The sequence below is a fragment of the Penicilliopsis zonata genome (assembly GCF_001890105.1).
Source record: "Penicilliopsis zonata CBS 506.65 unplaced genomic scaffold ASPZOscaffold_13, whole genome shotgun sequence".
Classification (NCBI taxonomy): Eukaryota; Fungi; Ascomycota; class Eurotiomycetes; order Eurotiales; family Aspergillaceae; genus Penicilliopsis; species Penicilliopsis zonata.
Window position 1 is genome coordinate 434,051 of NW_019208922.1, and position 27,395 is coordinate 461,445.

At 49.2% G+C, this 27,395-nt stretch overlaps 12 protein-coding genes across 12 annotated transcripts; 6 read left to right on the plus strand and 6 right to left on the minus strand.

Moving 5' to 3' along the window:
- Positions 1-165: 165 nt before the first annotated feature.
- On the minus strand, positions 166-2,080 carry ASPZODRAFT_70997 (hypothetical protein; the record flags this gene model as incomplete). The annotated part of the gene is made up of 2 exons (XM_022729714.1): positions 166-1,346; positions 1,420-2,080. 2 exons carry the CDS (start codon positions 2,078-2,080, stop codon positions 166-168), a joined length of 1,842 nt encoding a protein of 613 aa, XP_022579190.1.
- A 323-nt stretch (positions 2,081-2,403) lies between these two features.
- Positions 2,404-3,370, minus strand: ASPZODRAFT_134769 (hypothetical protein). The gene is made up of 5 exons (XM_022723627.1): positions 3,264-3,370; positions 3,055-3,212; positions 2,737-2,986; positions 2,544-2,667; positions 2,404-2,485 (listed from the first exon to the last, which is right to left on the minus strand). Coding segments are annotated over exons 1-5 (612 nt in total). The 5' UTR covers positions 3,266-3,370; the 3' UTR covers positions 2,404-2,407.
- Positions 3,371-3,651: 281 nt separating this feature from the next.
- ASPZODRAFT_153581 (hypothetical protein) lies at positions 3,652-5,595 on the plus strand (the record flags this gene model as incomplete). The annotated part of the gene is made up of 2 exons (XM_022725990.1): positions 3,652-4,041; positions 4,102-5,595. 2 exons carry the CDS (start codon positions 3,652-3,654, stop codon positions 5,593-5,595), a joined length of 1,884 nt encoding a protein of 627 aa, XP_022579192.1.
- A 1,196-nt stretch (positions 5,596-6,791) lies between these two features.
- ASPZODRAFT_714448 (hypothetical protein) lies at positions 6,792-8,228 on the minus strand. Its single transcript, XM_022729755.1, has 5 exons — positions 7,998-8,228; positions 7,809-7,928; positions 7,658-7,750; positions 7,180-7,594; positions 6,792-7,129 (listed from the first exon to the last, which is right to left on the minus strand). The coding sequence occupies exons 1-5, from the start codon at positions 8,097-8,099 to the stop codon at positions 7,047-7,049; spliced, it is 813 nt and encodes a 270-aa protein (XP_022579193.1). The 5' UTR covers positions 8,100-8,228; the 3' UTR covers positions 6,792-7,046.
- Positions 8,229-9,833: 1,605 nt separating this feature from the next.
- Positions 9,834-11,167, minus strand: ASPZODRAFT_144643 (hypothetical protein; the record flags this gene model as incomplete). The annotated part of the gene is made up of 3 exons (XM_022725030.1): positions 9,834-10,277; positions 10,360-10,705; positions 10,794-11,167. The coding sequence occupies 3 exons, from the start codon at positions 11,165-11,167 to the stop codon at positions 9,834-9,836; spliced, it is 1,164 nt and encodes a 387-aa protein (XP_022579194.1).
- Positions 11,168-11,317: 150 nt separating this feature from the next.
- Positions 11,318-11,926, plus strand: ASPZODRAFT_714333 (hypothetical protein). The gene is made up of 2 exons (XM_022729753.1): positions 11,318-11,705; positions 11,769-11,926. Exons 1-2 carry the CDS (start codon positions 11,467-11,469, stop codon positions 11,884-11,886), a joined length of 357 nt encoding a protein of 118 aa, XP_022579195.1. The 5' UTR covers positions 11,318-11,466; the 3' UTR covers positions 11,887-11,926.
- A 1,151-nt stretch (positions 11,927-13,077) lies between these two features.
- Positions 13,078-14,217, plus strand: ASPZODRAFT_27331 (hypothetical protein). Its single transcript, XM_022728089.1, has 4 exons — positions 13,078-13,318; positions 13,441-13,548; positions 13,639-13,666; positions 13,737-14,217. The coding sequence occupies exons 1-4, from the start codon at positions 13,251-13,253 to the stop codon at positions 13,767-13,769; spliced, it is 237 nt and encodes a 78-aa protein (XP_022579196.1). The 5' UTR covers positions 13,078-13,250; the 3' UTR covers positions 13,770-14,217.
- A 203-nt stretch (positions 14,218-14,420) lies between these two features.
- Positions 14,421-18,003, plus strand: ASPZODRAFT_134775 (hypothetical protein). The gene is made up of 8 exons (XM_022723628.1): positions 14,421-14,719; positions 14,820-15,095; positions 15,167-15,343; positions 15,411-15,751; positions 15,817-16,105; positions 16,186-16,948; positions 17,008-17,120; positions 17,186-18,003. The coding sequence occupies exons 1-8, from the start codon at positions 14,582-14,584 to the stop codon at positions 17,933-17,935; spliced, it is 2,847 nt and encodes a 948-aa protein (XP_022579197.1). The 5' UTR covers positions 14,421-14,581; the 3' UTR covers positions 17,936-18,003.
- Positions 18,004-19,006: 1,003 nt separating this feature from the next.
- Positions 19,007-22,008, plus strand: ASPZODRAFT_153585 (hypothetical protein; the record flags this gene model as incomplete). Its single annotated transcript, XM_022725991.1, has 8 exons — positions 19,007-19,249; positions 19,522-19,626; positions 19,688-20,070; positions 20,132-20,227; positions 20,295-20,667; positions 20,986-21,069; positions 21,474-21,659; positions 21,925-22,008. The coding sequence occupies 8 exons, from the start codon at positions 19,007-19,009 to the stop codon at positions 22,006-22,008; spliced, it is 1,554 nt and encodes a 517-aa protein (XP_022579198.1).
- Positions 22,009-22,590: 582 nt separating this feature from the next.
- Positions 22,591-24,223, minus strand: ASPZODRAFT_153586 (hypothetical protein; the record flags this gene model as incomplete). Its single annotated transcript, XM_022725992.1, has 2 exons — positions 22,591-24,016; positions 24,087-24,223. 2 exons carry the CDS (start codon positions 24,221-24,223, stop codon positions 22,591-22,593), a joined length of 1,563 nt encoding a protein of 520 aa, XP_022579199.1.
- A 431-nt stretch (positions 24,224-24,654) lies between these two features.
- Positions 24,655-25,643, plus strand: ASPZODRAFT_715495 (hypothetical protein). The gene is made up of 3 exons (XM_022729761.1): positions 24,655-24,664; positions 24,729-25,268; positions 25,336-25,643. Exons 2-3 carry the CDS (start codon positions 24,834-24,836, stop codon positions 25,477-25,479), a joined length of 579 nt encoding a protein of 192 aa, XP_022579200.1. The 5' UTR covers positions 24,655-24,664; positions 24,729-24,833; the 3' UTR covers positions 25,480-25,643.
- A 164-nt stretch (positions 25,644-25,807) lies between these two features.
- Positions 25,808-27,268, minus strand: ASPZODRAFT_71096 (hypothetical protein; the record flags this gene model as incomplete). The annotated part of the gene is made up of 4 exons (XM_022729722.1): positions 25,808-26,517; positions 26,590-26,662; positions 26,725-26,855; positions 26,947-27,268. 4 exons carry the CDS (start codon positions 27,266-27,268, stop codon positions 25,808-25,810), a joined length of 1,236 nt encoding a protein of 411 aa, XP_022579201.1.
- Positions 27,269-27,395: the final 127 nt, after the last annotated feature.

The following is a 27,395-nucleotide window of genomic DNA, read 5'->3' on the forward strand; positions in this document are numbered from 1 at the left end:
TCGTCTAGAATATAGTTAATTATATCATTTTCTTGTCATCCATCATATCTATAGTCTTCCTCTAGCTGTCTAAAATCGAAACAAAAAGTAAAAGAAATAATATACAGTATTGAGTTACTGGACTGGTCATTGCTACTATTGAAATACATGCAGATTTATAGTCCTCTACTTCTTCGCCCGAGCAGAACCTTTCCCCTTATTTGCGGTGCTGGGTACTTTCCGGCGTTCCCACACCATTAGGTAGCCTTCGCGCGTAAACAAGGTCTCGCTTTCTGCGCGCTTGACGAATAAATCCTGGATCTCAAGCCACTCGGGCCCCCTCTGCTGTTGCTCACCCGCACGATCGCGGCCCTGGTGTCGCGTATTCTCAGCAGCCATTGCTTTGTCGTTGAGCTGAACGAGCCAAGACACCTTCTCACTTCCTGCACCGGCACCGCTTGTGGGTGCCCCAGCTGCGGCGCTGACACCCTTGTCGGCAGCCTCGTCAGTTGCTCCTGGAACTGCGACAGTGGGGTCAAGAATGATATTTGCAACAAGGTCGTAGAGGATTGGTTCCCCGACAGGCCAAAGCTCGGGATTTGGCTCCACGTAGGGTGACATATCAAGGGACCGAGGTGAGGGAAACGTCACGATGGTGGGGTTACGTTCCGAGACGAAACGGTTCTTGCTGAACCGTTTGATATGGAACAGAAGATAGGGTGGGAGTGGATGAAGAAGCCGGTGTCGCACACGGTGGTCCAGCTTCTCTGACGCTGTGATGCCGTTATACTTGTTAAGGAGAGTTGTTAGAGGCACTTGAGGAATGATCGACTCCCTGTTGGCAGACTGAAAAAGAGGTGTAGACGGCAAATCCAGCGTCAGAATGAGGAAAGGGGTTTTTTGTGAATTAATGTCTCCGGATTCGGTGAAAACCAGGCGGGCATTTTGGGTATCTGAATGCGCTGTGATCGCCTGACTTTCAATTCGAAGGTGGCCTTGGAAGGCCGCCTGGATCACGCTGGTTGGACTCGCGGTCGGCCTTTTAGATCCGCCCAAAGAAAGATGAAGGTTGTTCAAAAACCAGGATAGGAACTCGACCGGGTCCGACTGTTGGGTGAGAGTAAATCGTTTGGATGACCGCAGTGCAATTTCCTGTAACAATTCGTGCGGCGATACATGAGATCGAAAAGCCTTGGGATTCCATAATTTCCGAACCAATGTACTGAATCGCAGGGCAAGCTGAGGGGTTCCGGGAGTGGGAAATTGATGTAGCAGGAAGAAGTTTCGAATCGGATGAACATGTGCCAAAACCTGGACAACAACGTTTAAGTAATCGTTGGCTTTGATGTTGTTCATACCCACAAATCCTAGGAGAATGGTAATCAGTCTGTAATGCACTTTGCGAGAAAATGAGTCATATCAATTGAAAATATTGCTTACCTGGTCTATACTTATTCCCAGAAAGATCCCAGGCATCGTGGACCTCCTTGTCAAGCTTCAAGACTTCCTCCTTTGCAAAATGCGGATCAACCACATACTTTATATCATCCAAGCTCTTGCTATTGACCTCATATCCTTCCGGTAACACGTAGACCTTCTTCGTTCCGATGTTGATAAAGACATGATGTCCCACCTCCAAGGCGTGGAAGTATGCGTGTGACTTGGGCCCCCTCCCTTGGAAGTATTTACCACAAACGAGGCAGGCATAAACATTGATGTTTGAAAGACTGACTGAACAAAGCTTCTCGAAGTCAAAGTCCAAGATCATCCGATTGATCGTATCGAGGTATAAGTCGCTGTAGCCTTCCATGGGCTCACTTTGCCGTTTGGGAGCTGTAAGGGTTTGAAGCTCATCATCGATATCTGAGGACTCCAGGCCATCCTGAGCTGCTTCTTCCAGCTCTTCTTGCTCTATATCAGCCGCAGCGAGCACATCCTGTCCGTTGCGCTCATCTTGCTCCCGCTCTTGGCCGGGTGCTCGTTGCGCGGGTACCGCGCCAATGCGAGGGTCATCCTCATCCTCCAAGCGAACTTTCTTCGAGAGAGGGGAGCCTACGGGAAGCTCCTCCTCAAGCGACAGCTCTGCTGGTCTCTTCGACATGTTGTAGATCGGTAAAGGGGAGTGAGTTCGTCGGCCAGAATGGAAAATCGTCGTTTGTCGCGCAACTCTTGTGGCAAGCTATGATGGAGAAATCCGCGGAGGGAATGCAAACATGTCAAACTCCAACCTACCGACCAACGCCCGCACTGAGTATACGGTTATTGTACACTGCTACACCAGACAATTCTATAGAGAAAGTTGCGAGTTTACTTTGCTTTATTTTGAATACTACGAAAATACTCTCTGTCAAGTCATGGAATTCCCGCCATGCATTCGATCTCGAGAAGATAGCCCTTTAAAAACCCGGACCTATGATACAGCAACCCATTAAGCAGACTTGACGATCTTGTCATTATCGTAATCGAGTATCTCGACGCCGTCCTTCGTAACAACCTTGACCAGAACCTAAAAGCGGCCGTATTAGAGTCCAACTCGGTAATAATCTTGGCGGCTTGATACGTACCCCTTTGAAGTCGATCGGTAGTCTCCGCTTCAGCTCGTCTGTGCACATCTCTAGAATCTTGAGACCTTGCTCCAAACTAATATCCGGGTGGTGGTGCTTGTCGAGAGTGGAGAGACAGTAGTACCTAGGGCAGATTAGCTTTCTTTGTCTGATCAAAGCTCCACAGCTTGTAGGGAAGGAAAGCAAAGCATACTGGGCATAGCCGTGGGCGGCATACGGCACTTGGGCTAGGGACGCCAAGTAGTCCACCCAGTAAAGCGACGGTTTGTTAGAAATGGGGTCCATCCCGCCCAGGAGCAGGTTAACTGTGTAGGGATTCCGTGATCTCAGGCTCCGCGCCAGCTCTCCCCGGACGAAGTTCGCAACAGCGGCAGGGCCCAGCTCCGTATCGTTCCGCATCGTGTATAGTTGGATGTTCGCTTGGATATACTCGGCAAATTGCACTAGAGTGAGAGCTGTTAGTGATGTGTTCTGTGCCTCCCTCTTCGCCCATCATCATCACTGAACGAACCTGTATCGCCCGCCTCGCCTGTGAAAGCCATGATTGTGCTCTTGTTCAACTGCCGTGTCTTATCATCGTCAGCTTTGAGGACAGTTGGCCCTCTCATCGCAGCCTTTGACGCAGCCACAATGACGAAGTCCTTGCCCGTGATGCCCAGTAAAACATCCCTTCAGGCTGTTAGCATGCTGTCACTAGCTGGCTTGGGACGAATCGCTCACATATTGGCAGCAGTAAAATATCAACAGTTATTTAACGAAATTCCACGCTCGATATTAGGCTGAGGAAAGGTTTAGAGGACTGTTGGCTGTTTGAGGTTCGATCTCTCTGACCTCATTCTGTGACCGCGCGGCACGCTCGACGCCTGGAGCTGGGCGGAGCTGTCCTGATGAGTAAGCATTTAGGCGTAATGGTTTCCCCGCCTCTCCGAAGGCGGCCAATATTTCTGAAGCACGGGCCAGCGACCAAAAAAAAAGTGAGCATGCGAGAGGAGCGGGCAAGATACAGAGCGCTGCTGCCACACTTCACCATTGAAACCGACTCACAGCCTTGTTACCGGTCTTGATAGTCGTGGATACACGCAATTTCTGATCCTGACAGTCTCTTGTGATGTCCTCATTTTTTACGCTTCCCGCCTCGCAGCGGAAGCGGAAGAGGGAGGACCGCGGCGCCGCTCCGGCAACCAAGAAGAGAGGTGTGACGGCTGCTAGACCATCTGGGGCAAGAGATGGAAAGCGGGCAAGAGAAAGAAGCCAATCGATATCCGGAAGTGACTCGGACGAGGGCGACGACCACGATGATGACGAAGAAATCCCAGAAGGTGGAGAATCAGACGAGGAATCTGGCTCCGAGTCAGACGAGGCAGAGACGGCTGCGGAGCGAAGATTGAGGCTGGCCGAGCGATACTTGGAGAACATCCGGGAAGAGGTGGATGAGGCCGGCTTTGATGCAGCAGAGATTGACCGCGATCTGATTGCGGAGAGGCTAAAGGAGGATGTGGTATGCTTCCCTGATTGCCGTTGCCCGACCGGTCTAAATACTCACTTTATACCACTCTAGGATGAATTCAAAGGGCGCACATATCGTCAAATAGCTTCGCAACTTTCTTTTTCGACAGCAGCGCACTCTTTCTTCCGCGCAGACACACAGTCTACCACTGCCATTGCTGTTCATTCTCCTTACGTCTACACCGTGTCGAAGGACAAAACTTTGATCAAGTGGGAACTGGCTACACCGACTGAGAGCGCAGAAAGTGTCAATGAGACCTCCAAGCGCGCACCGAGACCTCAGCGCAAAAAGCCTAAGAAGCTAAAGTCCGTCCGTGGGCTGCAAAAGGTCGCCGAGAGCGATGAAGAGCATGGTCACACCGGGAATATTCTGTCTGTTGCTATCTCACCGTCTGGAAAATATGTCGCAACAGGCGGTGCAGATAAGAAGCTGATTATCTGGGATGCGGACACTCTGACACCAATGAAGACCTTTACGCAACATCGGGACACTGTTAGTGCGCTTTCTTTCGCAAGGCATATCTCGACAATGAGCTCTGGCGAGCAGCTGTTTTCAGGATCTTTCGATAGAACCATCAAGACATGGTCTCTAAGCCCAGCGGGACATGCATACGTGGAAACACTCTTTGGTCATCAAGACAATGTTACATCTGTTGCTGCGATGACCATTGACCAATGCGTCAGTGTCGGCGCGCGGGACCGTACTGCAAGACTGTGGAAGGTGGTTGATGAAAGCCAGCTTGTCTTTCGCGGTGGATCTTCAAGGAATGCCTCGTATCATGAGAACAACCTTGACTGCATCGCACCTCTTCCTCCGAATCATTTCGTGACTGGCTCTGACTCGGGTGCTCTCTCGCTCTGGTCTGTACACAAAAAGAAACCTTTATACACAGTACAACTTGCCCATGGTCTGGACCCTCTGCCGCCGTTAAACGAACTTTCCTCCGAAATGGACGAGAAGGTGGCTGCAGAGCACTCCAAGCATCTGAGACGGACTCCCCGCTGGATCACAGCCTTGGCCACCGTTCCCGGGACTGACATTGTTCTCAGCGGGAGTTGGGATGGTTGGATTCGGGCGTGGAAAATTTCAGAGGATAAGAAGACGATCCACCCGCTTGGACCCGTTGGTGCCGGCGGATCACTGACAGCCAGTCCATCGCTGCAATTGAAACGAAACCTCGCATTTGATGCCAAAGCCGACCCAGAGAATATGGAGGTCGATCAGGCCGAGGACCAGCGATCCGAAGATCATATCGAACCGTTGATCAAGGGTATTGTGAACGATATTGCTGTCTTCGAGCGCCGTCCAGACACCATCAAACCTGGCCAGTCCGTCGAATCCAAGGGCCAATCCGAGTCGAGCTCGAAACCCCAACTCCCCCAAGCCCGCGGTCTCTGCATCGTCGCTGCAGTTGGCAAGGAACATCGACTGGCCCGCTGGAAATTTTATGCTAATAATTACCACGACGGGCCCACCTCCGATGGCCGGAATGGCGCTGTTGTATTCGAAGTACCGTTTGAATCGGAGCCACCGGCAGACTCATGATGGTCGTGAATGTTCTGTTCTATCTGTAAATTTCTTTTCCTTTCCTGATCTCTCATCATTTGCTTAGCACGAGATCTCAGACTAGACCATTGTCTTAAAGCCTTATGTCCATCTATAGAAACTTTCTCTTGTGTAAAGGTGGAACAAGATTCTCGACTTTGATTTTGTCACAGCTATCAATGTATAGGTCCTTCGTCAATGCACTCGGCCATAATGTAAACGAGTCCAGCCACCACTTGTAGAAATATGTCCGTAGGTAGAATTTTGGTCTTATTCGATATCAAAAAGCCTTTGTTTGATCTGTGGGCTTATTCTTAGAGCCATTTATGGCACAAGCCTCACGGAAAATCTAATCTAGTCTTTTGCTACTTCAGAGCAATGCATAAGCACTCCCTATATTGATCTAGCAACCTAGCTAAGGAGTTGAGTTGAGAAGGGTATAATTGTTTTCCTGTCTCTAGGTTGGGGGGGAAAATCACGGCGGAGGGTATTTTGCAAACGCCTTCCAAAAAAGATGCATATAATAGTGAGTTTAATATCAGCAATCGCTATCTCAGCATGAGCGAAGAGACCCCATTCCAAAACCAAAAAGATATTAAGGTAAAAAGAAGAGCTGATAGCCCCGTTGACAGTCATTTCCAAACGCCGCGCTATTGACCGCACCATTTCCCCTTGAATTTCAAGACCAGAAAAAAAATTGCAGAGGTATTGACCGTACAGCAACGGGGTCCATTGTTGTATCCTCGCGAGCTTAGCCATGCAGCTGAGGATGGCCGTTGGGTAATTTATATATGAATGCACATGTAGCAGGTAATCAATAAGGACGAGGGTCAGATGTCCTTCAGAAGGCAGGAAATACCGGGCGGTTATTGTTTTGATGACTGGGGTTCCGTCTATTCCGGCCCCTCCTGGATGGCGCGACTGGCCCTTCGTCTGAATCATCGTCGATGCTGATTGCGTTCAAAGCTGATGAACCTGAATTCGCGGAACGCGCCTGATTCTGCTGCATTTCACGACGAGGAAGTGATTCCTGACCAAGGCTGAAGTAATGAGACAGGTCTTGCCCAGCAGCGGTATCAACAGAGGAGTTGGATGGGCTGGACAAGACAACTCGGGACGTCCGATTGTGGTTTGTTCTTGTTCGAGGACGGACAGGACCTTCATCATCATCGTCCTCATCATCATTCTCTTCATCGTCCTCATCTCCTTCGGATGTCTCTTCTAGGGAGGCGTCGCTACCGGGTTCTCCATCTGCGGACATTGATACGTCCGAGTCTGTCCCTGCGTCATCATCATGATCATGAATATCATAATGATCTCCCACTACCGTTGACCGGTCTGATTCTGAGTCGTAATCCTCTTCATCATGCTCGTCATCATCAATGAATGAATCCATCTCTGTGTCGCCTTCATCTTCGTCCTCATCACTGTAGTCTCTCGATGATGCCGTGTCATGTGAGTGCAGATCGTGGTGGTGATGGCTGTGAAGAGCAAACCGTTCGAGTGGATGATGGCGATGCAACTCGTGGAAATGGTGATATTCCCATGGAAACGCTTCGAAGGGCACACCTTCGTATAGATCATTCCATTCGATATCGTCATCGAGATCACCAAATCCATCCTCGATTTCGTCGGCATAGTCCGTCATTTCTGAATTCTCGTCTGTATCTGTCAAACCAACCCCGGACTCGGTAGTACCGGTCACCGACTGGGCATCTTGCCGATATCCACATTGCGTGCAGCCCGAGTCCTCCTCCAGTTCGAACGCACAGATGGGACACCGTATCACATTGTCTTCGAGGTCGACGATCGGCCGGGGTATTCTGATTTTGTCTTTGAAGATTCCATGAAACAGGCCCCCTGTCTTTGAGTCGTTATTCGATTTGTCCCTTTCCAACTTTTCGGCTTCCTCCTGCTGGTGTTTTAGGTGTTCCGCGGTAGTCTCTCCCTTTTCCAAAAGCTCTGCGCGGCCGGTGAACATGTGGACGAGTGACCGTACCTAGCGAGGCGATTAGGAAAGTCCGTAGTCGGCACTTATTGCGGTCCATACAAGGAAACTTACCAGGTAAGCGGGCGACGGTTGTTGTTTGACAGGCGCTCGACAGTCAGGGCATGTTTTATTCGTTCGTCCACCAGAGAACCACGACGAGAGACACTGGCAAAGGTCAGCAGGAGAGACCAGGCCAGTACTGGCTCAGCAAGACCAAACTCACGCTGTAACAGAAGGTATGGCCACAGGAAATGGTAAACGGTTCGTAGAGAGGACGCATGCACACGCCACAGTTTAAGAGGACACGGAGATCGTCGACATGCCCTTGAACGGTCTGTAAGAGCTGCGGCAAGAAACTATCAGTAAAAAAAGAGCTTCCAGCGCTAGAGAACGGCCGCTTGCAATCTCTCACCCCCGACGCTTCCAGAGTAGTAGCTTGTCTGGCCATTTTTTCAGCGGTTGAACCTGTAGAGCCTGTAGAGGCCGAAGCCTGCGCTTTGTGGGATTTCGACATCTATTCGGTCGTCGCTGGCGATGAAAACGCGGCCGGCCTGGCTTTGCGGGGTCCTGTTCGAGCGATAACTAAAAGTTCCCGGCCTGGCGAGGGATGAACCATTAGAGACGCATCGATTAGGAAGCAGGCAGCTGTTTCTCCTTCCCTCCGGCGGTACGGCAAGTCAAACCAGCACCGAATGAAGATCTGGAGTGGTATGGAGCAGAGTACTGCAGGAGAAGGGAAACCCGAGAGATTTGAGGGAAACAAATTTGGGTGAATGGGTGACCGATACGTCGATGGAGGTTATCAGGTCAGCCTTCCCGACGGAGCAAACCGAACAAACACTTTGTCTCTCGGGCTGCCGAACACGACTTCGACACGCAGGAAACGCGATTCTCTCTTTCTCTCCCTGTCTCAGTCTCGCTTCTTTCCACTAAGCAGGATGGAGGTGTTGTGTTGTGTATTGCAATTGAGGCTGACTTTCCCGCGTCTTAGTCACTGATTAATGATATTTCGCTCAGTTGTTGACTACCTAGGTAGCAGGTACAGGCGAACTAAGGGTGAATGACTTGTCGAGGCCGAAATATTACGACATGCGAACAGCGTCGGGTGTCTCAGATCTTGCCACATAAAGGCACGGGTATTCATTCACCAACGGAAAGCAACTCGATTTCCATATTTGCCACGCTTCGATCAGATATTGCTACATGTCGTGCCACCGACGGCCGCATGAGACTACGGGGCAAAAACGCATCCAAACGACCATCTATGGAGTAGGATGATGAAAGATCCTCGGATTTGACCCCCTGCCATGCAGAAAACTGCAAGGTTTGGCTAGCTACAGAGTACTCCGCTCACTGGCCTGGCAATGATGATTCATCATCACCATGACGCCGATCGCGAGAGTGAGTCCGGGCTCATCTGCTGGCCGGCACGTGCCGTTCTCCCCCGCCTTTCAGGGCATGAAGAGCATTTAAACTGTTCCACTGGTCGCCTGCAAATGACCTGACAGAATAACACTCTGTCTCTCAGGGCGAAGTGTCTCCCAAGCGTCGCTACTTACACAGGTAGGGAGTACTTTTTCTCTCAGACAAGGTGAGACCTGGAAGCGGGAGTTAATCGATGATACAGATCTCCAAACCCAGACAAATAGCTACCCAGCGTGGCGGAGCGGTTGACAGTTATCAAGCAACAAACTCCGAGTGTCGTAATTTGATACGGCCTACGACAAGGTGGTGGCCTACTAGAGCAGATTTAGACATGCTTCCACTCTCACCAATTTGACTTCTTGATACTGTTGTGCATAAATCCATTATATTTGATCACAATCAGCTCAAACGCAATATCCACAAATAACCATATGCAACAAAACCAACATCTCGTCGATAAACAGAGGACAAGATGGTTGCTGCTCATCAGATTCGTTCCAAAAAAGACCGGTCCCAAAGCAAGATCAGAGCAAGAAATAAACGACTGCCCAGTATTACGCGTCGCTAAAGAACGGTTTTAGTAAAGAAGTGCGTCAGCAACACCCGAAGCAGAAAATCACCCATGTGCGCTATTCCAAGCCAAACGGACAGAAGAAAAAAAAAAGGAAGAAGCGAAATTGATAATGCTAAGAATTAAGACAATATCCTGGGGGTCCGAAAAGCAGCGTCATTCACGAGCCAGCCCGGGAGCAACACATCGAGAAGATGTATGAAGTATCGAGGGTCAATGTAAGTAGTCCGGTTCAGACTCTCGTCAGGGCTCTCAATGCTTAGCGAGCCGAGCGCGCTTCCTCGAACGCTGCTGCCTCAGATCCTCGGAGACCAGATGGCTGTCGTCGACCACGCCTTTCTTGACCTTGTCGTCTTGGACAATTTCCCGGTCCATATGCTCCAGGAATGCGATCTGCTCGCGGATGAACTGCTTGACTCCACGGGTATCGAATTGGCGTCTGGCTCGCTTTCGGTCGCGGATGATTCTGTTCATATCGCGAAGGCGTTCCTCGAGCATCTCGAACCGATATTCGGAGAACTGCAGGTACAGCTCTCCTAGATCAGAGATAGGACGAACGGTTGTGAGGACGGTGTCATCCTTGATAGCCGAGGAACGCGGTCGAAAAGAGGTCACCATGGAAATCCGCTCAGTAGTCCCCAGAGCGCGCAACGCCTGGTGTTCAATATATCGACCCTGGAGGATGACAGCCGATCCCTAAGGGAAAAGAGAGATCGTTGGTTGAGCTTTTTGTACCCGTCTTTTGGCATCTCCCTTTTGGGGGAGGGGCTGTACTCACCATTTGCGGACCTCTCACTTTGACCACCTCCCCATTTCCACATCTCAGGGCAGTCTCGCCTCCGATCATGTTCGTGCAGTCGGAGAGCATGGTCACACACACAAAAGGGTAGCTATCTGTGTGCCAGTCAACGATGGGATCGATATCCTCCCCTTCATCTGCGTCGCGGTTCATCCTCTCAACCACGGCTGCCATCGCCTTGTTCTTTTCTTCTTCCGTCTGCACCGAGATGTTGATGTGACCAATCTCGAAGTCCATGACGGGAACCAGGTCGACACCTGCGATCTTGGAGATGATAGAGAGGACCTCAGGGTTTCTCCAAGCATCGTAAACAAAGGGTGCACAACTTTTAGGAAGAGAGAAAGAAAAGAAAAAAATGTTAGCACACATGCTTTGGGAAGGCGTTGGCAAAAAGGGGATAACCGTTGACTTACTCTGGTGCGAACCCACGCAGCTGACACTGTGCAAGTTCGCTGGAATATTGATGTTTCTCCCACACCTCATCACCCAAGACTTCCGCTCGCATCTGCTGGATGGCGTCGGGAGAGAACAAGGGAAACGGTTCGGAGACGCCAATCGGGGAGACGCCACGGTTCTCGGCGTATCCCAGCTCGGCCATGGTGTGCACCTTGGACGGTTCCTTGAATCTCAGGTGCTTGGATGCATCGAAGGAAACCTTTTTGTTGGCCGTGCCCGCATTCTGGACCTGGATCAGAGGTTTCCCACCCGCTGCGGTCTGTCGCTTGGAGGCCGACAGGAGCGGTGGAGTTGGAACAGCAGAAGAGCTGAGCGTCTGTACGGCAGCCATTATCCTGAACGAGCATCAGTATTACACCAGCGACACATTGACGACATGAAGCATACCAGAGGGATATTCGGTTCAAGACGCACGTCGACTAAGAAGGTTAAAGATTCAAGACTAGTCAAGTGCTGGGAAACAAGAGAGTTCTGACTCCAGAAACTCACATCCCAGCGGGAAAAGATGCTTGATATTTATATCCGTCACAACCGCCTGTTCTTTTGCCTGTACAGGGAAAGGATATGGAGGCCCAGCGCCAGGTTCACAGGACTGGGACTACTAACTAGTTCTCGGCCTATTGCTAGATCATGATTGTCTGGTTCTTCCCTCGCCAGTTCCAGAGACAAAACCCGGATGCTGCAGATCGCCCGGCGCCAAACAAGACTCAACGGGGGGAAGGAAGAATCTGGTCAAAGCTTCTGATGGAGCTTGATCGTGCTTCGAACACATCAGCGGGCACGCTGATTACGGTGGGTCTCGGGATCATGGTTTGGATCATCCAGGAAATTGTTCCTCCGTTTGGTTTGGTATATGAAACTCCCAAAGCGCCACTGAATCAGCTGCCGGCTGCATCTCGCTCCGACCAGCCGACGAGGTTCTAGAAGCCTTTCTTGAAGCCCTTCTTGGAAGAAGGTAGGTACCTCCTCTCGCCGTTGCATCAAGGAACCCCCCGGGCGAGGAAAGACGGTTGTTATGTTATGGCTCAGCAGCTGAAAGGCAGACGATAATCGAAAACAATTCTTGTGGTAACTAATCGTATCGATTGTACGTTGAGTGCTATTCTTATCTTTGGCAATCCACGGGCTAGTTATGTCAGGCGATAACAAAAGTCTCCGTCCGAGCTCAGAGCGATCGATAATTGGGGCCAGCCAGATGGCAGACGTAGGTTGATGGCATGGATGGAATTTTTGACTGGATTTGGGATCTGGGTTGGAGCGGATTCTGGCCGACCTCCCAGCGCGGGGGGTGGGCTCTGATGGCAAACAGAGCAGAGCGCCCGCGTTTCCCTTCCCCTTCCCTCCCTTCCTTTTCTTTCCTTCTTTCCTTGTTTCGCTGGGATGGTTCTTTTTGTTGATCTGGGGCGATGTGCGATGAGAATCCAACTGAATCCTTCCCAGGCTGGACGAGTCACAAAAGCCAGCGGGGCCACCCCCAACTGGCTCAGACGGATGCCTCGGTCTTTTGTCCCATATGCTACCATGTTCATGCCCATGACTGGTGAGAAACCTCTAGACTGATTCGCTATTAGCAACGATGAAGATGGAACCGTCGGATCGGATGCAACAGTAGGTACGGAGTATCTATCGGAAGTGGGGTTTCCATCTACTCTATCTTTACCAGGTGTTTTGGTGCTTTACTCCTACTTTATCCACAGATACGTGTCTATTCATGGTCTACCATGCGACTGCCTATATTACTTGTCGGTCGCAAGAATAGCTGATTAGGATTAGTGAGGAAGAGAGTGGAAATAGTAGGGGAGAGCACTGCTAGTGTAGCAGTCATGTAGTACTATTTATTATTTACTATCCACTATACAGCAGGAGCAAAGCAGTGTTTAATATACTATAAAATAATTATATTATAGGCTTATAGATTAGTATCTAGTTATAGAGTATCTGAGTAAAATTATCTAAAACTAACTGACTAATTAGAAAAATGAGACATAATTATATATAACTTTTGTCTATAGAATAAGCCACTCTACTCTGGCACAGAAGAATATCTAATGAATATTGCCTAGATAGTGGCTGCTAGGTCCCATTTAGCAGTTATGGTTCATCCTACCTTAATAAATAACTTCAGTCTTCTGTTGTTGAAATATCTCCATGTGGTAGTTAGTTACTTACTGATTTGCTATAACTCTAACCATCAGGTCCAGATCTCCGCCCCGGTGGGCCTGTGCTTCCTCCATCCATTCCCGGCCTGCTCCAAGTCTTGCACCAGTCTTATTATTGATATTATCAACCCCTATGCCTGTCTAGTCCGATCATTCAGACTATAAGCCATCATATGTATTAATTACAGCCTATTTTCCTATTGGAATATACCTAACACTCCTTGTTCTTAGAGCTCGGCCCTAAGATAAGACATCATGGCTTCTGAGTCCGATCAGCAGCAGACGCCCAACACATGGGGGAAAGCAGAAAAGAAATTCACACAGTCAGTATTTATACTTGTTATTATGGATTGACTGTGTTTCTTTGTTTCTTTCTTCCAATTTTATTGTGTTATTCGTGTTGTACATACATCTTTAGAGGTTCTGAACTGATGGCAACCACCAGTAAACCCGCCAGCGAGTACTACGACCCCTGCCAAGATTTCGCCGATCGCAGTCTCAAGTGCATGAAGCGTAATGGCTTTGACAAGGAGATGTGTGGTGACTATTTTCAGTGAGCATCGAGCACCGGTCTTCTTCTTGACTCCAACTCCGTCAGGAGCGTTTCCCTTTCTCCATTTTCTCTCCGCTGACGATCGCACAGGGCCTATCGAGATTGCAAAAAGCAATGGGTACGTGGTTGCTTTCTTCGACTTAGTTGGCTAGTCATCGGGTGATCTATCACTAATCTCGTTCTCGCAGTTGATTCAAAAGAAACAGACCTCGTCTAGCTAGAGGAGAGAGGGAGAGTTTAAGTTATATTTTTCGATGCATCCTTTGCAGGCATAAGTTGCCTGTAGTACGCCACTCCTGATCTCGTCATTGATATCGGTCCCTTGTCTGATACGACCGTGTATTGCTCCGTCATTATTCGCTTTTGTCGCTGTTATCTCCGGCTTTTTCAAGCAAAATCGTACCCGTTTTGGCGTTGGCGCTTGCCTGGGTCTCTCTTGATTCAACTGGGACTCGGGGGTAGATCTTCTTATCGTCGTCGTGAGGGGGCTTTCTTTCTTCTTTGGGTTTGTTTTTGCCAGGACAATTAAACTATCAGGACGATCTCCGCTTATGAAATTAAAGTTTTATCTATGGCTTTGGTGAAGCTTGATGCTATGTATAATATTCAGAACAGCTAGTTAGCTAGTGGGCTTATACCTGACTGTATAATAGGATTCTATATTCTCTCATTCTACATCAATGAGCCTGCTTTCTATCAAGCCTGGAATTCCTTTTCAAAAGCATAGTGCCATGACTGAGAACAATTAACTAGCATATGGTTACTGAATAAATAAATGTCTCTAGATATTTAGATGACGGGAGATATCACGTGATATCACCGGTGCGGAGAAAATAATAATTCAACATGGTCATGATAATACTAATAATGAACTCGAGATAATCAAGGTAGATTGATCGCATGCGTGTGCTGTGCTTGATCGCGCAGCGTACGAAGACCATCCGAATATTTTTTCCAGATCCCCGCCTACTCATTAACACTATTGCGACTGCCAGGTGCAGTAAGTAGTAGTAGTGATTGCTACCCCTCCGCCATGGCCCCCGCCAACGACGTCGTTTTCCAGCGGCGGAACAAGCAGATTCAAGATGCCATTGATGGTCAGAACTTGAAGCAGGCGCTGCAGCTGATCGAGAAGCGTATGAAGAAAGGAGAAGATTCGAGGTTTCTGAAAGTGAGTCGTTTTTTTGGAGGCAGGAAAGCTTGGTTTCCTTCCCCCCCCAACAATTCTCGTTTAATCGATGAGACTCATGCCAACTCTTCTCATATTCTAGGCATGGAAAGCTCACATTCTCTTCAAACATACCGACGAAGCTCACCGTCAGCGCGGGATCGTCGAGACGTTGGATCTATGCAAGACCGACCCGCCAACCACGGACCTCGACACGCTCGATATCCTATACCAGACCCTAGAGAATCTAAGTGGCCATGAAGAGACAATGAGAAGCTTATGGGAGAAGGCATCCAAGGCAAAACCGCAGGATCTGGAGCTGCAGACGAGATGGTTCACGTACGCGTTTGAAGCCGAGGACTGGAAATCCGCACAAAAGGTGGGCTCGACCAAGGGAATAAACATGCTCTGTTCGAACGCCATGGCTCATCTATTTCTCTTTCTTCACAGGCTGCCATGAGCCTCCAGATCAATTTCCCTAAGACGAGGAAGTACTACTTCTGGGCTATTTTCTTGAGCTATCTCGTCTCCACTGATGCGAAAAGCTCCGAGGCGGACAAGAAACTCTTTGGGATGTTGGCTTATAGGATGGTCTCCAAAGCTGCTGATACGGTGCCTTCTGATCCGGTACGTTTTCCCGAATTCTTATCGCATGTCTTGTGAATGCGATGGGCAATACTAATGCCTGTCTCAGAAAGAGCTGTTGAGCCATCCCAAGGCAATTCAGAATGCAGAGGAGCTTCTTTTGCTTATCAAGATCTTTGATTCGCAAGGCCACCCTGCCGAGATCGTGAAGATCCTGGACACTGCGAATCTCGGTCTCAACTCAAAAATTGTCCAAAATGACTGGAATTTCATTCGAGAAAAGGTGCTCGGACTAGAGAAAGCAAAGATGTGGTCAGATGGATTGTCTTACGCAAAGAGCCTGCTTCCGATCCCCACGAACGAGGCGGACAGAAAGGCGCTTCAGGAGCATGACGACTGGACAGTGTGGAGCTTGATGGTCTCTGCCGTACGAGAGATCAATACGCCTGAGTATGAACCTCTATCACTCTCTCTTGCGGTGCATGGTTTGCTGATTCGTATTTTCATTCATCCAGGACCACCGCAGAGACTCAGCGGTACATTGAAGACTTCATTAAGGCTGAGCAAAAATCTCGAAATGCGCAACTGGCTCGGATAGACCTTATCCATTGGAGAGTGCAGTCGGGTAGTCTTGCGGTCACGGACTTGTTGTCGGCCAGTCAGGAGTATTTCAAATCTAACAAGCGGAAGCTTTACTGCTTCATGGATCTCCAGAAATACCTGTCAGCTCTGGACCAGCCCTCTGTGTCCAAGTTTGTGGAACACATATTTCAAAATCTGGGTGATGAAACCCCTAGCACCGATGTAAGTGAATAAAGTTTGATCTGATCTATCGATCTGAAGAAGAAGAAGGAGAAGGAGAAGAAGCTAACCTTCGCCACCAGAAAAACGATCCATTTAAAGGCGTTGCAACGATAAATGCTCTCAAGCTCGAGTATTGCTTCCAGATTTCGTCTCATAGTGGTGATTTATCAAAGGAGAAAGCTGAAGATTTCATCGCTCGTTGTCTCAAAGCCTATAAGGACATGGTACGCTCTGATAAAAGCTCGGAGCCATCCACGATCGAAAGTCGACCAAGTGACGATCTCTTCGTACTTGCAGCCATGTGCCTCATTCGCTTCGGTCAAGGCCAGGTCGATGGCCCCCAGGACCTCATCCCAAACACGGTTTTGATCCGTGCTGCTGGGATCCTTGAGCGATTGATTGTTGACTCGCCACATAACTACCAGGCATTGCTTTTTCTGGTCCGGATCTACCTCCGCCTTGGTGCTGGATCACTTGCCCTGAAGACATTCAGCAAGTTATCTGTGAAACAGATACAGTACGAAACTGTTGCACACAATCTCTTCACCCGGTTGGCATCTATTCATCCGCACTCCGCCCCACCGATCGAAGGGGCAGAATACAAGGACTTTAACCCCCAGTCAGCCTTTGTCCAGGCCCTCAACTTCTACCGGAATGCCAATATCACCACGGGCAGGCACCGGACTAACGGATTAGACTATGGGAGCTATGTAAATGTTGAAGGTAGCATCGAACTACAGAGACGCCTGAATCAGAGTATCTGTCGGAAAATCTATGCCTTTGAAGCAAGACGTACGCAGAGACTGACTGGCGGGGATCCCATGAGCCGCTATGATGAACTGGGTCAGTTTCTTTCAGCATATCATTCCTCCTTTCTTGCCACCTATTAATGATGTGAACAGCAAAGGAAGACACCCCTCTGGTTGACCAACGACAGTTTGATGCTTTCATGAACTGTGAAGTCCCCAACACAACGACATTCGAGGAGCTGATGCGTTTGGGGCCACTGCCTCGAGTAAGCATATTTCTAAATACCTGCTTTTCTTTTCTTTCCACAGTAAGAAGCTGACCAATTCTCAGGACCAATGGATCAAGTCCGCCAGGATCACTGATAGTCTTTTCGATATTCTCAGGTGTCTAGCTTTACAAAAGCCAACCACTCAGGAGCTTGCACCCCCTAGTCTAGAACATCTACTAGGATCAGACGCACAGAGCGAGATGACCTCGACTGAGATCGAAAATGTCAAGATCCATCTGCAGCTTCTAAAGGTAGCGACATTTATGGCCGGCAGTAAAGCCGTAGCGTCTGCGGATGTCGACTGCTGTCTCGCCGAGACAGAGAAATGGCTCAACTCCACACTCGGTTACGTATCCTCCAACGACGGCAAGCCCTCTACACTCACATCGAAAACCGGCATCTTACTGCGCTCGGGGACGCCATCCGCTCCTTCATGGACTTATTTCCATGAAGCTTTCTCTATCCTCGAGACCCTCATGGCCATCTCTTCTTTAGCGTCTATTTCGAACAAGAAGGCCGTCAAGTCAGTAAAACTGCCCAAAGATAAAGTGGAAATCCTCCTTTCTTTGGCCCGCGACATTCACGAAAAGATCAGAGCCGACGCCCGAGCCTTGAAGTCCCGCATCTCTGAATCAGGCATGCTAAGCACCCTGGTCGAGCTAATCCAAACCGGCAACGACGAGCACCAAGAGGAACAGCTACAGGCAGAGCTGGCAGACGCCCTCGACACGTCGGACCTGGAGATATTCTGCGGCACCTTGATGGAGAGTTGGGAGGAGGGACTCGATGGAGTGCTAGCAGTTACATTATGAGTTGGGTCCGTTTCATGAGCATGACTAGCAACTATTTGGGAAGAACGTTATACATCGAATCTGGAGACTAGAATTTCAATGAATGTATAGATATCGCCTCCTCAGCTGGAAAACTGAATTGCTTATATAGTACATGTCAGGGTCTGGTGCTCTTCTATTAAAATTCTCAGTAAATTCAGGCCTTGATGATCTCAGCATCTAAGTACCTGCAGACATGTCCTGTGAGCCTTAGCTATAAGGACATAAGCACAGGGCTCAAAATAACTATATACAATAAGAAGTCAAGAAAAAAAGAGGACCAGGAAGTACGATAATATTATTTATAGAAAACAAGTGGATTTAATCCCCTAAGATTAGAAGAACAAAGGTGAGTTATATAATTGTAATACTAATGTTCATTCTACTATAATACATTCTAACCTCCTCTTTATAACGAACCATCTCATATATAAAAAATTAATTATCCATATTAATAAACCAAGACAAGTATCTACATGCCCATAAAACGGTTACACAGCTATCTATCATATGTGCGATATAAAAAGGCCCTAGAAATCTCTAGTTATCCCCGAGAGATTTCTTTTCCTGCATCGAAGATACCTCCATATCTTTTACCACTGGGAAGGCTGAAGATAATACTACTAGGTACTTACGCAATATTTTCCAAAACACTGTCTAATGTTATACCGCTAACCTTGTGCATGTGGGACTTAAGTATGGGTTGTACAGGGTATACAGCCGGCTAGCTGAAGTGATACAGAACGCTGACGAGACGGAGACTTTTCCTGGCCCCTTATTTTCTTTTCTATCGGGTTATTTTATCCAGGCTTGCAGATTGTGTCTTTGACAATGAAAACATCCTGGCCAGATCATTATTCCGGGGAAGGGGAAAGGGAATCGGTACAACATCAGGCTGGGCTCTTGCCATTCCCTGAAGGACGTCCATGTCCGCCCTCCCTGGTTCTTCAAGGATGTGTCGTATGTTTCTCGGTGTCTAGACCCAACAGTTTTCCCATTAGTGATAATAAAAAGAAAGGTAGAAGGTGCGGAGCAGGTAACCTCACAGAGACAATGTATGACATGCAAGCATTTACGCCTGAGCTGGTAGTATCTTTGATTCTTGCCGTCTGTTCTGAGTTCCCTCCTTCCCCCGTCCTTAATGATCTTCTTGAGACAAAGAATAAGAATCTTTGGACTCAATCTAGTTTAAAGCCCTTCTATATCCTCTTTGCTCGATGGCCCCAACTGCGCCATTGTCTCTCTATGGCGTCACGCCGTTCAGCCTGGTCTCGCGTGTTTATCCATACCAGCATGGTGTGCGCCCCTGGGACGTCGTCACGCAGGTGACATGTCTTTTGGTCACCTCGATGTGTGTGCTAATGAGACTGTACTCTAAAATTGTTCTCACTCGGGCCCCAGGATGGGAAGACTGTAGGTTTTGCAAGTGTCGTTATCGTTCTATTTTGTCCCGGTCCTAATCAAACTGATCACATTAGACACTTGTTTAGTAGCTTGGGTGGGCTGATGTTTCTTTTCCTTTTTTTTTTATCCTTATTGATTGATCAAGGGTGCTGAATGTTCCTTAGCTGGGTCTTGGAGGATATGCCGTTCTCGCATTTCAGTCCGACAGATATGGCAGCGGCATACACCAGGACGAGGTATCAAAAGAGGATCTCCAAAAATATGCCCAGGTATGCACTGCAGCAATACTGCAATCTTGCTATGCCCAGCATCATAGTAACACTGAAACAGCTCGCAAACGCTACTCAGATCTACTATGGACCCTTGATCTTCATCACAAAGTTGTCGATTCTCCTTCTTTATCTGAGGGCATTCGCCCCTGCCCGCCGGAGCAAAACAGGTTTCTGCATACACTCCCTGCTATGGTTTAACCTGTTGTTTTATCTGGCCGATACATTTGTTAAGATCTTCGAATGCACGCCGAGGGAGAAGATCTGGAAGCCCGATATCCCCGGCCATTGCACTAACATTAAGATCACATTCTTTGTGGCCTCGGTGATCAATGTGTTCTCTGACGTGGTGATCCTGCTGCTACCAATGATCTGCGTATCACGTTTGCAGATGCGAAGAGCAAAAAAGGTGGGTATTTGTATTGTATTCGCGGCTGGCATTTTGTGAGTGTTCCTGCGGAGAAATATTGCGAGGCCAAGCTCTGACGAATACACTAAACGGAAGTGGTTGTGTGTCGAGTGTCATGCGCGTTGTTGTCAGCATCAAGAATAGCCATGCCGTAGACAAAACCTATGACTGGTTTCCAGAGTTCCTATGGACGTAAGTTATTCGGCCTCGGTTCATCCTGTCAAGATACGTTTTGGAATCTGATCCCTCATCTTTGCAGTACGGCAGAAGTAGCTTCGGGCATTGTGGCTAGTTGTCTTCCTGCTCTACCCTCCTTTCTTAGGCACTTCTTTCAGAAAGCAAGTTCCCGGTTTTCAAAGACTACTGCAAGGGGTGCAGGTGCGAAAGGAAACAACGCTGGGATCTTCCCGCGGGATAGCGTGGGAGTTCGTCGGCCTCTGCAACGCAGAACCTGGGAATTGGATGTCATTCGACAGACCACCAAGCCCAAATCTTCTGGGAACTGCTTCATAGAAAAGGAGGATCAGGGGGATAATACAAGGCTTTTTGGAAACGACACTAAACGAAATGAAATCGTGGACTTGGGAGCTGAGCTGGGACAGTCTCCCGATCAGAAGGGTATCTTGAAGACGGTCCGAGTAGATGTTGAGTCTTCTTCAGAGCATAAAAATTGAATTGAATTGTATTTGATCTAGATAGAATAATGATATCTGATATTAGCAGATGAAATTAAAAACACCACGTTCACAATATTGATGATCTTAATAGTGTCTCGTTTTCTTGGTTATATGGATGGTTGAAGATCCGTCCAAATCTGGAGCGGAACAGCCCTAGCCCTAAGCCCTACCCGCTCGCCTACGCAGCGCAGCCGCAACCAACCAAAACTCTGCAAGCTCCGCCGCGAATCTATCCGCACCGACGACAATTGCACCTCGACAACTCCTTCCCAGCAACCTCCGTCGACAACCCCAGCACCTACCGTCGAGATGGCCGCTGAACGTTCCGGAATCGTGGTTGGCCTTAACAAGGGTCACGTACGTTCAATCCTCCCTCTACCCTTTCGTTTTACACGGATTTCTATCGTTACGTCGAATTTGTTCGAGTCGAGCCGGGGAAAAGTCTAGGATGATGCGAATATTCAAGTGAAGAACGCCAGTCCCAAATTGGAGTATTAAGTACTGTCGGATGTGCATAATAAGGTCCAGCAAAAAAGGGACATGTTACAAGGTGTTTGACGGCCAAAAAAAAGAGAGGGAAACTTTGATCAACGGAAGAAGTTGAGAAATGGGAGGATTGAAATATCTCGCATCAACCAAGGCTTTTACTCCTGCTCGACTTGAACACCGACATGACATGGAAATTTCTTCCCTTACAGCATTCAAATGAGATGTTGAATTCCGGAATCTGCAAGCTAACATGCGAATTTATCTCTTTATAGAAAACCACCCCCCTCAACTCCCAGAAGACCAAGATCAGCCGTACCAAGGGCCACCTGTCCAAGCGTACTGCTTTCGTCCGGGACATCGCCCGTGAGGTTGCTGGCCTTGCCCCCTACGAGCGCCGTGTCATCGAACTTCTGAGAAACGCTCAGGACAAGCGCGCCCGCAAGCTCGCCAAGAAGAGGGTATGTTATTTTGTGCCCGCCTCACAATGTCTGCCTCGCTATGTGCGGCGGCTCTTGCAACGCTGGATTGCGAAGTTTGAATTGAGCCTGCCTAGCCAATTCTATCTTGCTTTCCCAATAAACTTGGTCAACCCTGGGGACGTGATATACCCTATGTTGAATCTAATCCGAGCAAACGCTGCAAGACGTCGTCGACAAGCAAGATATGGCTTTTTTAATATCAAGATTCACGTTCAGTATCCAGCTAACATCTTACTTCTCATAGCTCGGTACCTTCACCCGCGGCAAGCGCAAGGTCGAGGACATGCAGCGTGTCATCGCCGAGTCCCGTCGTGCTGCTGGTCACTAAATTCGGTATTCGTTCATATAATCAAATCAATTTAACAATACCACAAAATTTTTTTTATTACTATGGAACGAAGACTTGAATGGGTTTGAAGCGGGTTGCTTGTATGTAGGCTGGCTGAGGGAAGGAGGATAAGAGAAAAAAGCTGTTTCCTTATTTCTGGGACGTGAAAGGGATATTTCAATAGGCATGGACAACGAAAGAAAAATGGATTAATCCCCCTTTCTTTTATACCCTTTTCATGATCATCGGCCCGGTGGCGAGAGAGAGCTGGACCGTTGTTTCGAACCACCACGAACCGTTCCTGTCGTCGGGTCGTCGAGGGTGGGATGAAATAGATAAATGACTATCTCGGACATTTGTTACCCAGTCCGATTCTGACAATACATTGAAATGTTCAAATGGGGTGTCTATTGTAGGATCGTATGGAATCTAGAGTCTATGGCTGTATTCGCTAATACGATCGGGGCGAAATGTTCTATTCGTTAAAACTAGAGAGCTGCTTTGTTTCCTTCAAAGCCGTAAACAGACATGGGCAGTTAGGGGTCTACCATCTTGCCCGACAAGGAAGATCTCCTTCGTTCTCTACTTCTTCCCAGGCAATTTCAACCATTTGGGAACGCCGCCCTTTCGTAGCCCCGGTTTTTCCTTGTCCTGTTGGTCACCACCGCTTGCACCGAGACTCCTGCCTGAACCCGACTCGGGCTCGTCCCTCGGGTCTGGGACCGGATCCACCTTGAGTTTCTGGGCTTGACTGCGCAGCTCGAGTCTGAGCAGATTCTCCCTGCTTTCACGGACGGCCGGCGGCACGCTGGTATCCCATGTGAAATTCACCAGGACACGGCCCACCATGCCTAGATCTTGGATCAAGAGGGCCTCTGATGTGTCCGGGATGGCTGTTTGGATCTTGGCCCCGGTATGACCTGGCTTTAGCCCAGTTGGGAGCGAGGTAATAATGAACTTCTCGCTCGCCAACGGCTCAACCAGACAGCTTCTGACAAAATCATAAAGAGTCTTGGCTGTGTCATGTTGACCGAACTTCACAATAACTTGGCTCTGGTCAGGAAACCGGACCTTCACGTCCACGTCTTTGACAGCGGCGAGCTTTTCATGCTCGGCTGCCGCCTTGGAGGCTATTTCGGCATCGGTAGGAAGACGAGTCGGCCGGGAGGCCTGATTGAGACGTCTTTGATGGGCCTGTGCCTGGTCCATTGAGGGTACGTAATCTGTGTCATTGTATGTAGTTTGCGCAGATTGAGGAGTGCCCGAGGTTGGAGGAGAAAATACCATTACTGGACGTGATGAGATGTTAGGCACCGCTGATGGCGACCTCGTAGCGGTAGAGGTAGTGTCGATGGGTTGTGTCGGTCTACTGGGGGGATGAGGTGTAGATTCAACAACAGAGCTAGGAGGCTGTTGGGGAAGCTCTGAGTTAGCTGTGTTTTGATGAGCAGTTGTTGCTACCGTCACTTCTTCTGGTGGGGGCCCGGTGGTCGGTGTGCTGTTGGACATAACGTCGCTGAACGATTTGAAGTACTCTTCGATCTTCACCATCGCCTCTTCCAGAGGTTCATCCGTTTTTCGGAAGCTCAACCTCATCAGAACATTGCCACTGTTAAACCCTAGCTGCGCGAGAGACTTCTGCAGATCCGTAAATGTCGAGAGCTCTCGTCCTACAACCTGCAGCACTGGAATCTCGTAGTATAGTCTGCCAGAGCCGGTTTCCCCGGTACCAGTAGAAGGCACGCCCCGCGCTGTCAGGTTGCGAATGGACGCATTCCCAGCCACACCCGCCTCGAACTTCCGGAGAACGATCCATAGAGTAGTATTGCTCGGAAATTTATCTAATAGTCGTCCATTTGGTACGCCGTGGGCTTCCGATTCGGGTAGCTGGAGGGCAATGGTGACAACGGCGGGAGACCGGGAAAGCTGAACTAACTCAAGCTTCGCACCTGAACTCAGGCCAGATAGTCGGATGGAAAGAGAAAGATCCAGTTGTTTGCTCTTGTGTCTATATTGACTGCGTTAGACCACATGGTTTGCTCTAGGCGAAGAGCGAAGACTTCAAGCCGTTTACTTACTTTAGTCCATACTGGCCTGCATCGAGACCCAACTTGGTGCAAGATTCCTGGAGGATATCGGCGAGATACTTGGCTGGAGTGGTCTTAACTGTCGCTCGCCTAGCAGTGGTATCTATCACAACGACATGAGAACTCATGGCTAGATATGGAATGGCTGGGTGTTGAGGCTAGTTATTGCGGGGCAAGATTGGGAAAGAGGTAGATCTGAGCGAAGAGAAGAAATTCGGTGCTTAAAAAAAGGAATGAAAAGAAAATAAAAATGAGTGCTTCGACTCAGAGATATTATAAATGCAGTCGACAACCAGTCTCGATCAGCTCGTAGAGCCAGAAGTGTTCGATGTCCTTCCGTCAAGAGCTTCCCCGTCCCATTTGCTTGGCCGCAGGCAGCGGGCGAAGCGTCATCCGCACCAGCTGTCCGCCCTGAGCTTCTCCTACCAGTGCACGCGTAACTGACTGAGAGCTCCTCATCTTCTCACTCACCATCACTTCTCCCATTAAGAAACCCGACTACCTTATCCACTTTCTCTAGGTTCCTTTCTTTCTCTAGATTGCATCAGATTCAATTTGTTTTCATCATGGTACGTGAACAAACTCCTAGCCTGAAGTTGCTCGGCTGAGAACTAACCTTGGGTGCACCTGCAGAGCTCTCCCTTCGACATCAGTACGAATCGCACCTTACTACCCTTTTTATACCGATCGTCAGCCAGCTAATATATTTGCCGTATAGATGGCGGTGCCTGTGTCGCCATGGTGGGCAAGGACTGCGTCGCAATCGCCTGTGATCTCCGGCTCGGCATGCAAGCCCTGACGGTCTCCAACAACTTCCCTAAGATCTTCAACTACGCACCGTCGACCTATCTTGGCCTGACCGGCCTGGCCACCGATGTCGCAACCGTGTCGGATCTCTTACGCTACAAGGTCAACATGTACCGGCTCCGCGAGGAGCGGAACATCGCACCCCAGACGCTGGCCAACCTAGTCAGCTCGACACTGTACGAGAAGCGCTTCGGACCGTTCTTTGTCAGCCCCGTCCTAGGGGGGATCAATCAAACTACGGGAAAGCCTTTTATTTGCGGCTTTGATAGTATAGGTTGCATCGATTTTGCCAAGGATTTCATCGTCAGCGGTACTGCGAGCGAGCAGCTTTTCGGTACCTGCGAGGGTCTATGGGAGCCTGATCTGGTAATACCTCCTCGCTCTTTCTCTTAATCTTCTATCGAATCCTTTATCTAACTGTATTTGACTGCAGAGCCCTGAAGACCTGTTCGAGACCATTTCCCAAGCTCTTCTTAGCGCCGTGGACCGAGACGCCCTTTCTGGCTGGGGTGCCCAAGTGTACATCATAGAGAAGGACAAGGTGACCCAGCGGTTACTGAAGGGCAGGCAGGATTAGAAAGTTCATTATCGAGAGGGTAGAATCTTAATGGGAAACTGGTTTTTTATTACTTTTTCTCTTGTTTCTCCAAACCAGCCGAGAATAGTCGGTGTGGCGTCAAGGGTCTCGCTTGATCGTACATGATTCCGTGATATTTGACAGGGTAACACGCAGCTACTCAAAAAAAGCAACACAGTTGACTAAAGAGGATATACTTGATACCTAGGCTTTTTTCTACAATGGCCGGGACATTTCCTCTTACATACCAAACTAGGTAGGTAGTGCCTGGGAGGTGATCTGTGACTATCGTATTTGCAGGACTCATTGTAAAATATGCACTGCCACATCAATAGCCATCTCTTGCTGTCACAGACGCAAAGGCCTGACCTTCCCTGCCGAAGAAACTCTGGAGGTCCTGGGCCAAAAGCTCTGGAACCTCCCATGCAGCGAAATGCCCGCCGATGCCCAACTCGGTGTGCCTGGCAAGATTGCCAATCATCCGATACCAGGCTAGAGGGAGGACTATGATCTCCTTGCGGGTCTCAGCGATTGCAATTTTGACGCTCTTCGGGGCACAGATGGAGAAGGAATCAGCAATCGAGACAAACCGTCTCCCGTCCCCTGGATTATGCTGGGCCTCGTAGTAGATCCTCGTCGAAGCAGTTGGCCCAGCCCGGGAGAACTGATAGATACTCACCCAGGTGAGGATCTCTTCATCCGTCCACGGATAAACGTCCGACCAGACGTGGAGCTTATCCAGTATCCAAGCCAGCAACGCCACGGGACTATCCTGAAGCGCGTAGCCAAGAGTCTGGGGGAAGGTCTCCTGCTGACGCATGTACCCGTTTCCCTCGGCGGTAAAGGACCAGGAAGTGGCCAATTTGGCGCGCTCCTTGGCGGAGAACGGGATGGTCAGCAGCGAGCGGACAAATGACAGGGGGCTTATATTCCACGGAAGAACGGGAGCAAAGTTCAGGTGAATTGCTTTGACATGTTCGGGGTAGTGCTTGGCTAAGACCCGAGACAGCATGCTGCCCCAGTCGCCGCCTTGAGTGACTGTATGTGTGTGCGGGCGGGATGGTTAGATTGTAACCTAGTATGTCTCGATGGCAGGAGGTAAAAAGCTACCGTATTCTTCATATCCAAGAGAGGTCATCAAACTATCCAATGCTTCGGCATATTGAGCCAAACCGAACCCCCTCTACCGGTTTCGAAGCCATGGGTTAATCGTAACAGACAAGAATGCGTAGAGGCACCAGATACCTTTATCACACCCTCGGAGAACCCGTAGTTAGGCAGTGAAGGCGCCACGACATGGAAGGCAGGCTGGTTCTCATTCTGGGCACGCGTAAGCAGCGGCACCAACTTCTTGGCCTCGAGAAAGCTTCCTGGCCCTAAGGAGAAAGTATTGAGTGAGTGTTGAACAGAGCCTTGCGTGTGTTTTTCTCTTCTTCAAGACGATGACAAAAAATCAGTTACACTGACAGCCGTGGATGAACAGCAGAGGAATCGCGCCCGGTGTGGGACTCTTCTCGTGCACGAAATGAAGATCGAGCTCGCCGAATCCTGACACAGGTACGCTGGTGGTAAATTGTGCGAGCTGTTCATTCAGCTTCCTCTCCTGGTCGCGCCAGTCAAAGTCTTCTCGCCAGACTTTCACTAGCCGTTTCATCTCGTCCAGAGGCACTCCCATGTCCCAGCCCGCGTGGTCCAGCTCATCCGGAAACGTAGCCTCGTCAAGCTTCCTCTTCAACAACTTTAACTGAGACTCGGAAACCGAGATTTGGAACGGCTTGAAGGCTGCCATAATTGATCTTGATGCTACCCTCGATCGTAGATAAAGAAGGAGCAAATCCACGGCGACTCCATGGGTGGTCTCTGCCAGCTTATATCTGCTAAGCAGGCTCCGGGTATGTGCCATGTACGGTGAGAAG

Coding starts and splice junctions, on each gene's coding strand:
- ASPZODRAFT_714448 (XM_022729755.1), bottom strand. CDS start 8,099: ATGTCGAAATCCCACAAAGCGCAGGCTTCGGCCTCTACAGGCTCTACA. Junction 7,595..7,657: donor AACCGTCGCCCGCTTACCTG/GTAAGTTTCCTT, acceptor TCGCCTCGCTAG/GTACGGTCACTCGTCCACAT. Junction 7,130..7,179: donor CGATGACGATATCGAATGGA/ATGATCTATACG, acceptor TGGGAATATCAC/CATTTCCACGAGTTGCATCG.
- ASPZODRAFT_714333 (XM_022729753.1), top strand. CDS start 11,467: ATGATTGTCTGGTTCTTCCCTCGCCAGTTCCAGAGACAAAACCCGGAT. Junction 11,706..11,768: donor GTATATGAAACTCCCAAAGC/GCCACTGAATCA, acceptor CTAGAAGCCTTT/CTTGAAGCCCTTCTTGGAAG.
- ASPZODRAFT_134775 (XM_022723628.1), top strand. CDS start 14,582: ATGGCCCCCGCCAACGACGTCGTTTTCCAGCGGCGGAACAAGCAGATT. Junction 14,720..14,819: donor AAGATTCGAGGTTTCTGAAA/GTGAGTCGTTTT, acceptor CTCATATTCTAG/GCATGGAAAGCTCACATTCT. Junction 15,752..15,816: donor CGAGAGATCAATACGCCTGA/GTATGAACCTCT, acceptor TCATTCATCCAG/GACCACCGCAGAGACTCAGC.
- ASPZODRAFT_134769 (XM_022723627.1), bottom strand. Junction 2,987..3,054: donor AGGCGAGGCGGGCGATACAG/GTTCGTTCAGTG, acceptor CTCTCACTCTAG/TGCAATTTGCCGAGTATATC. Junction 2,668..2,736: donor GCCGCCCACGGCTATGCCCA/GTATGCTTTGCT, acceptor AATCTGCCCTAG/GTACTACTGTCTCTCCACTC.
- ASPZODRAFT_715495 (XM_022729761.1), top strand. CDS start 24,834: ATGGTGGGCAAGGACTGCGTCGCAATCGCCTGTGATCTCCGGCTCGGC. Junction 25,269..25,335: donor GTCTATGGGAGCCTGATCTG/GTAATACCTCCT, acceptor ATTTGACTGCAG/AGCCCTGAAGACCTGTTCGA.
- ASPZODRAFT_27331 (XM_022728089.1), top strand. CDS start 13,251: ATGGCTTCTGAGTCCGATCAGCAGCAGACGCCCAACACATGGGGGAAA. Junction 13,549..13,638: donor ATGTGTGGTGACTATTTTCA/GTGAGCATCGAG, acceptor ACGATCGCACAG/GGCCTATCGAGATTGCAAAA. Junction 13,667..13,736: donor GAGATTGCAAAAAGCAATGG/GTACGTGGTTGC, acceptor TCGTTCTCGCAG/TTGATTCAAAAGAAACAGAC.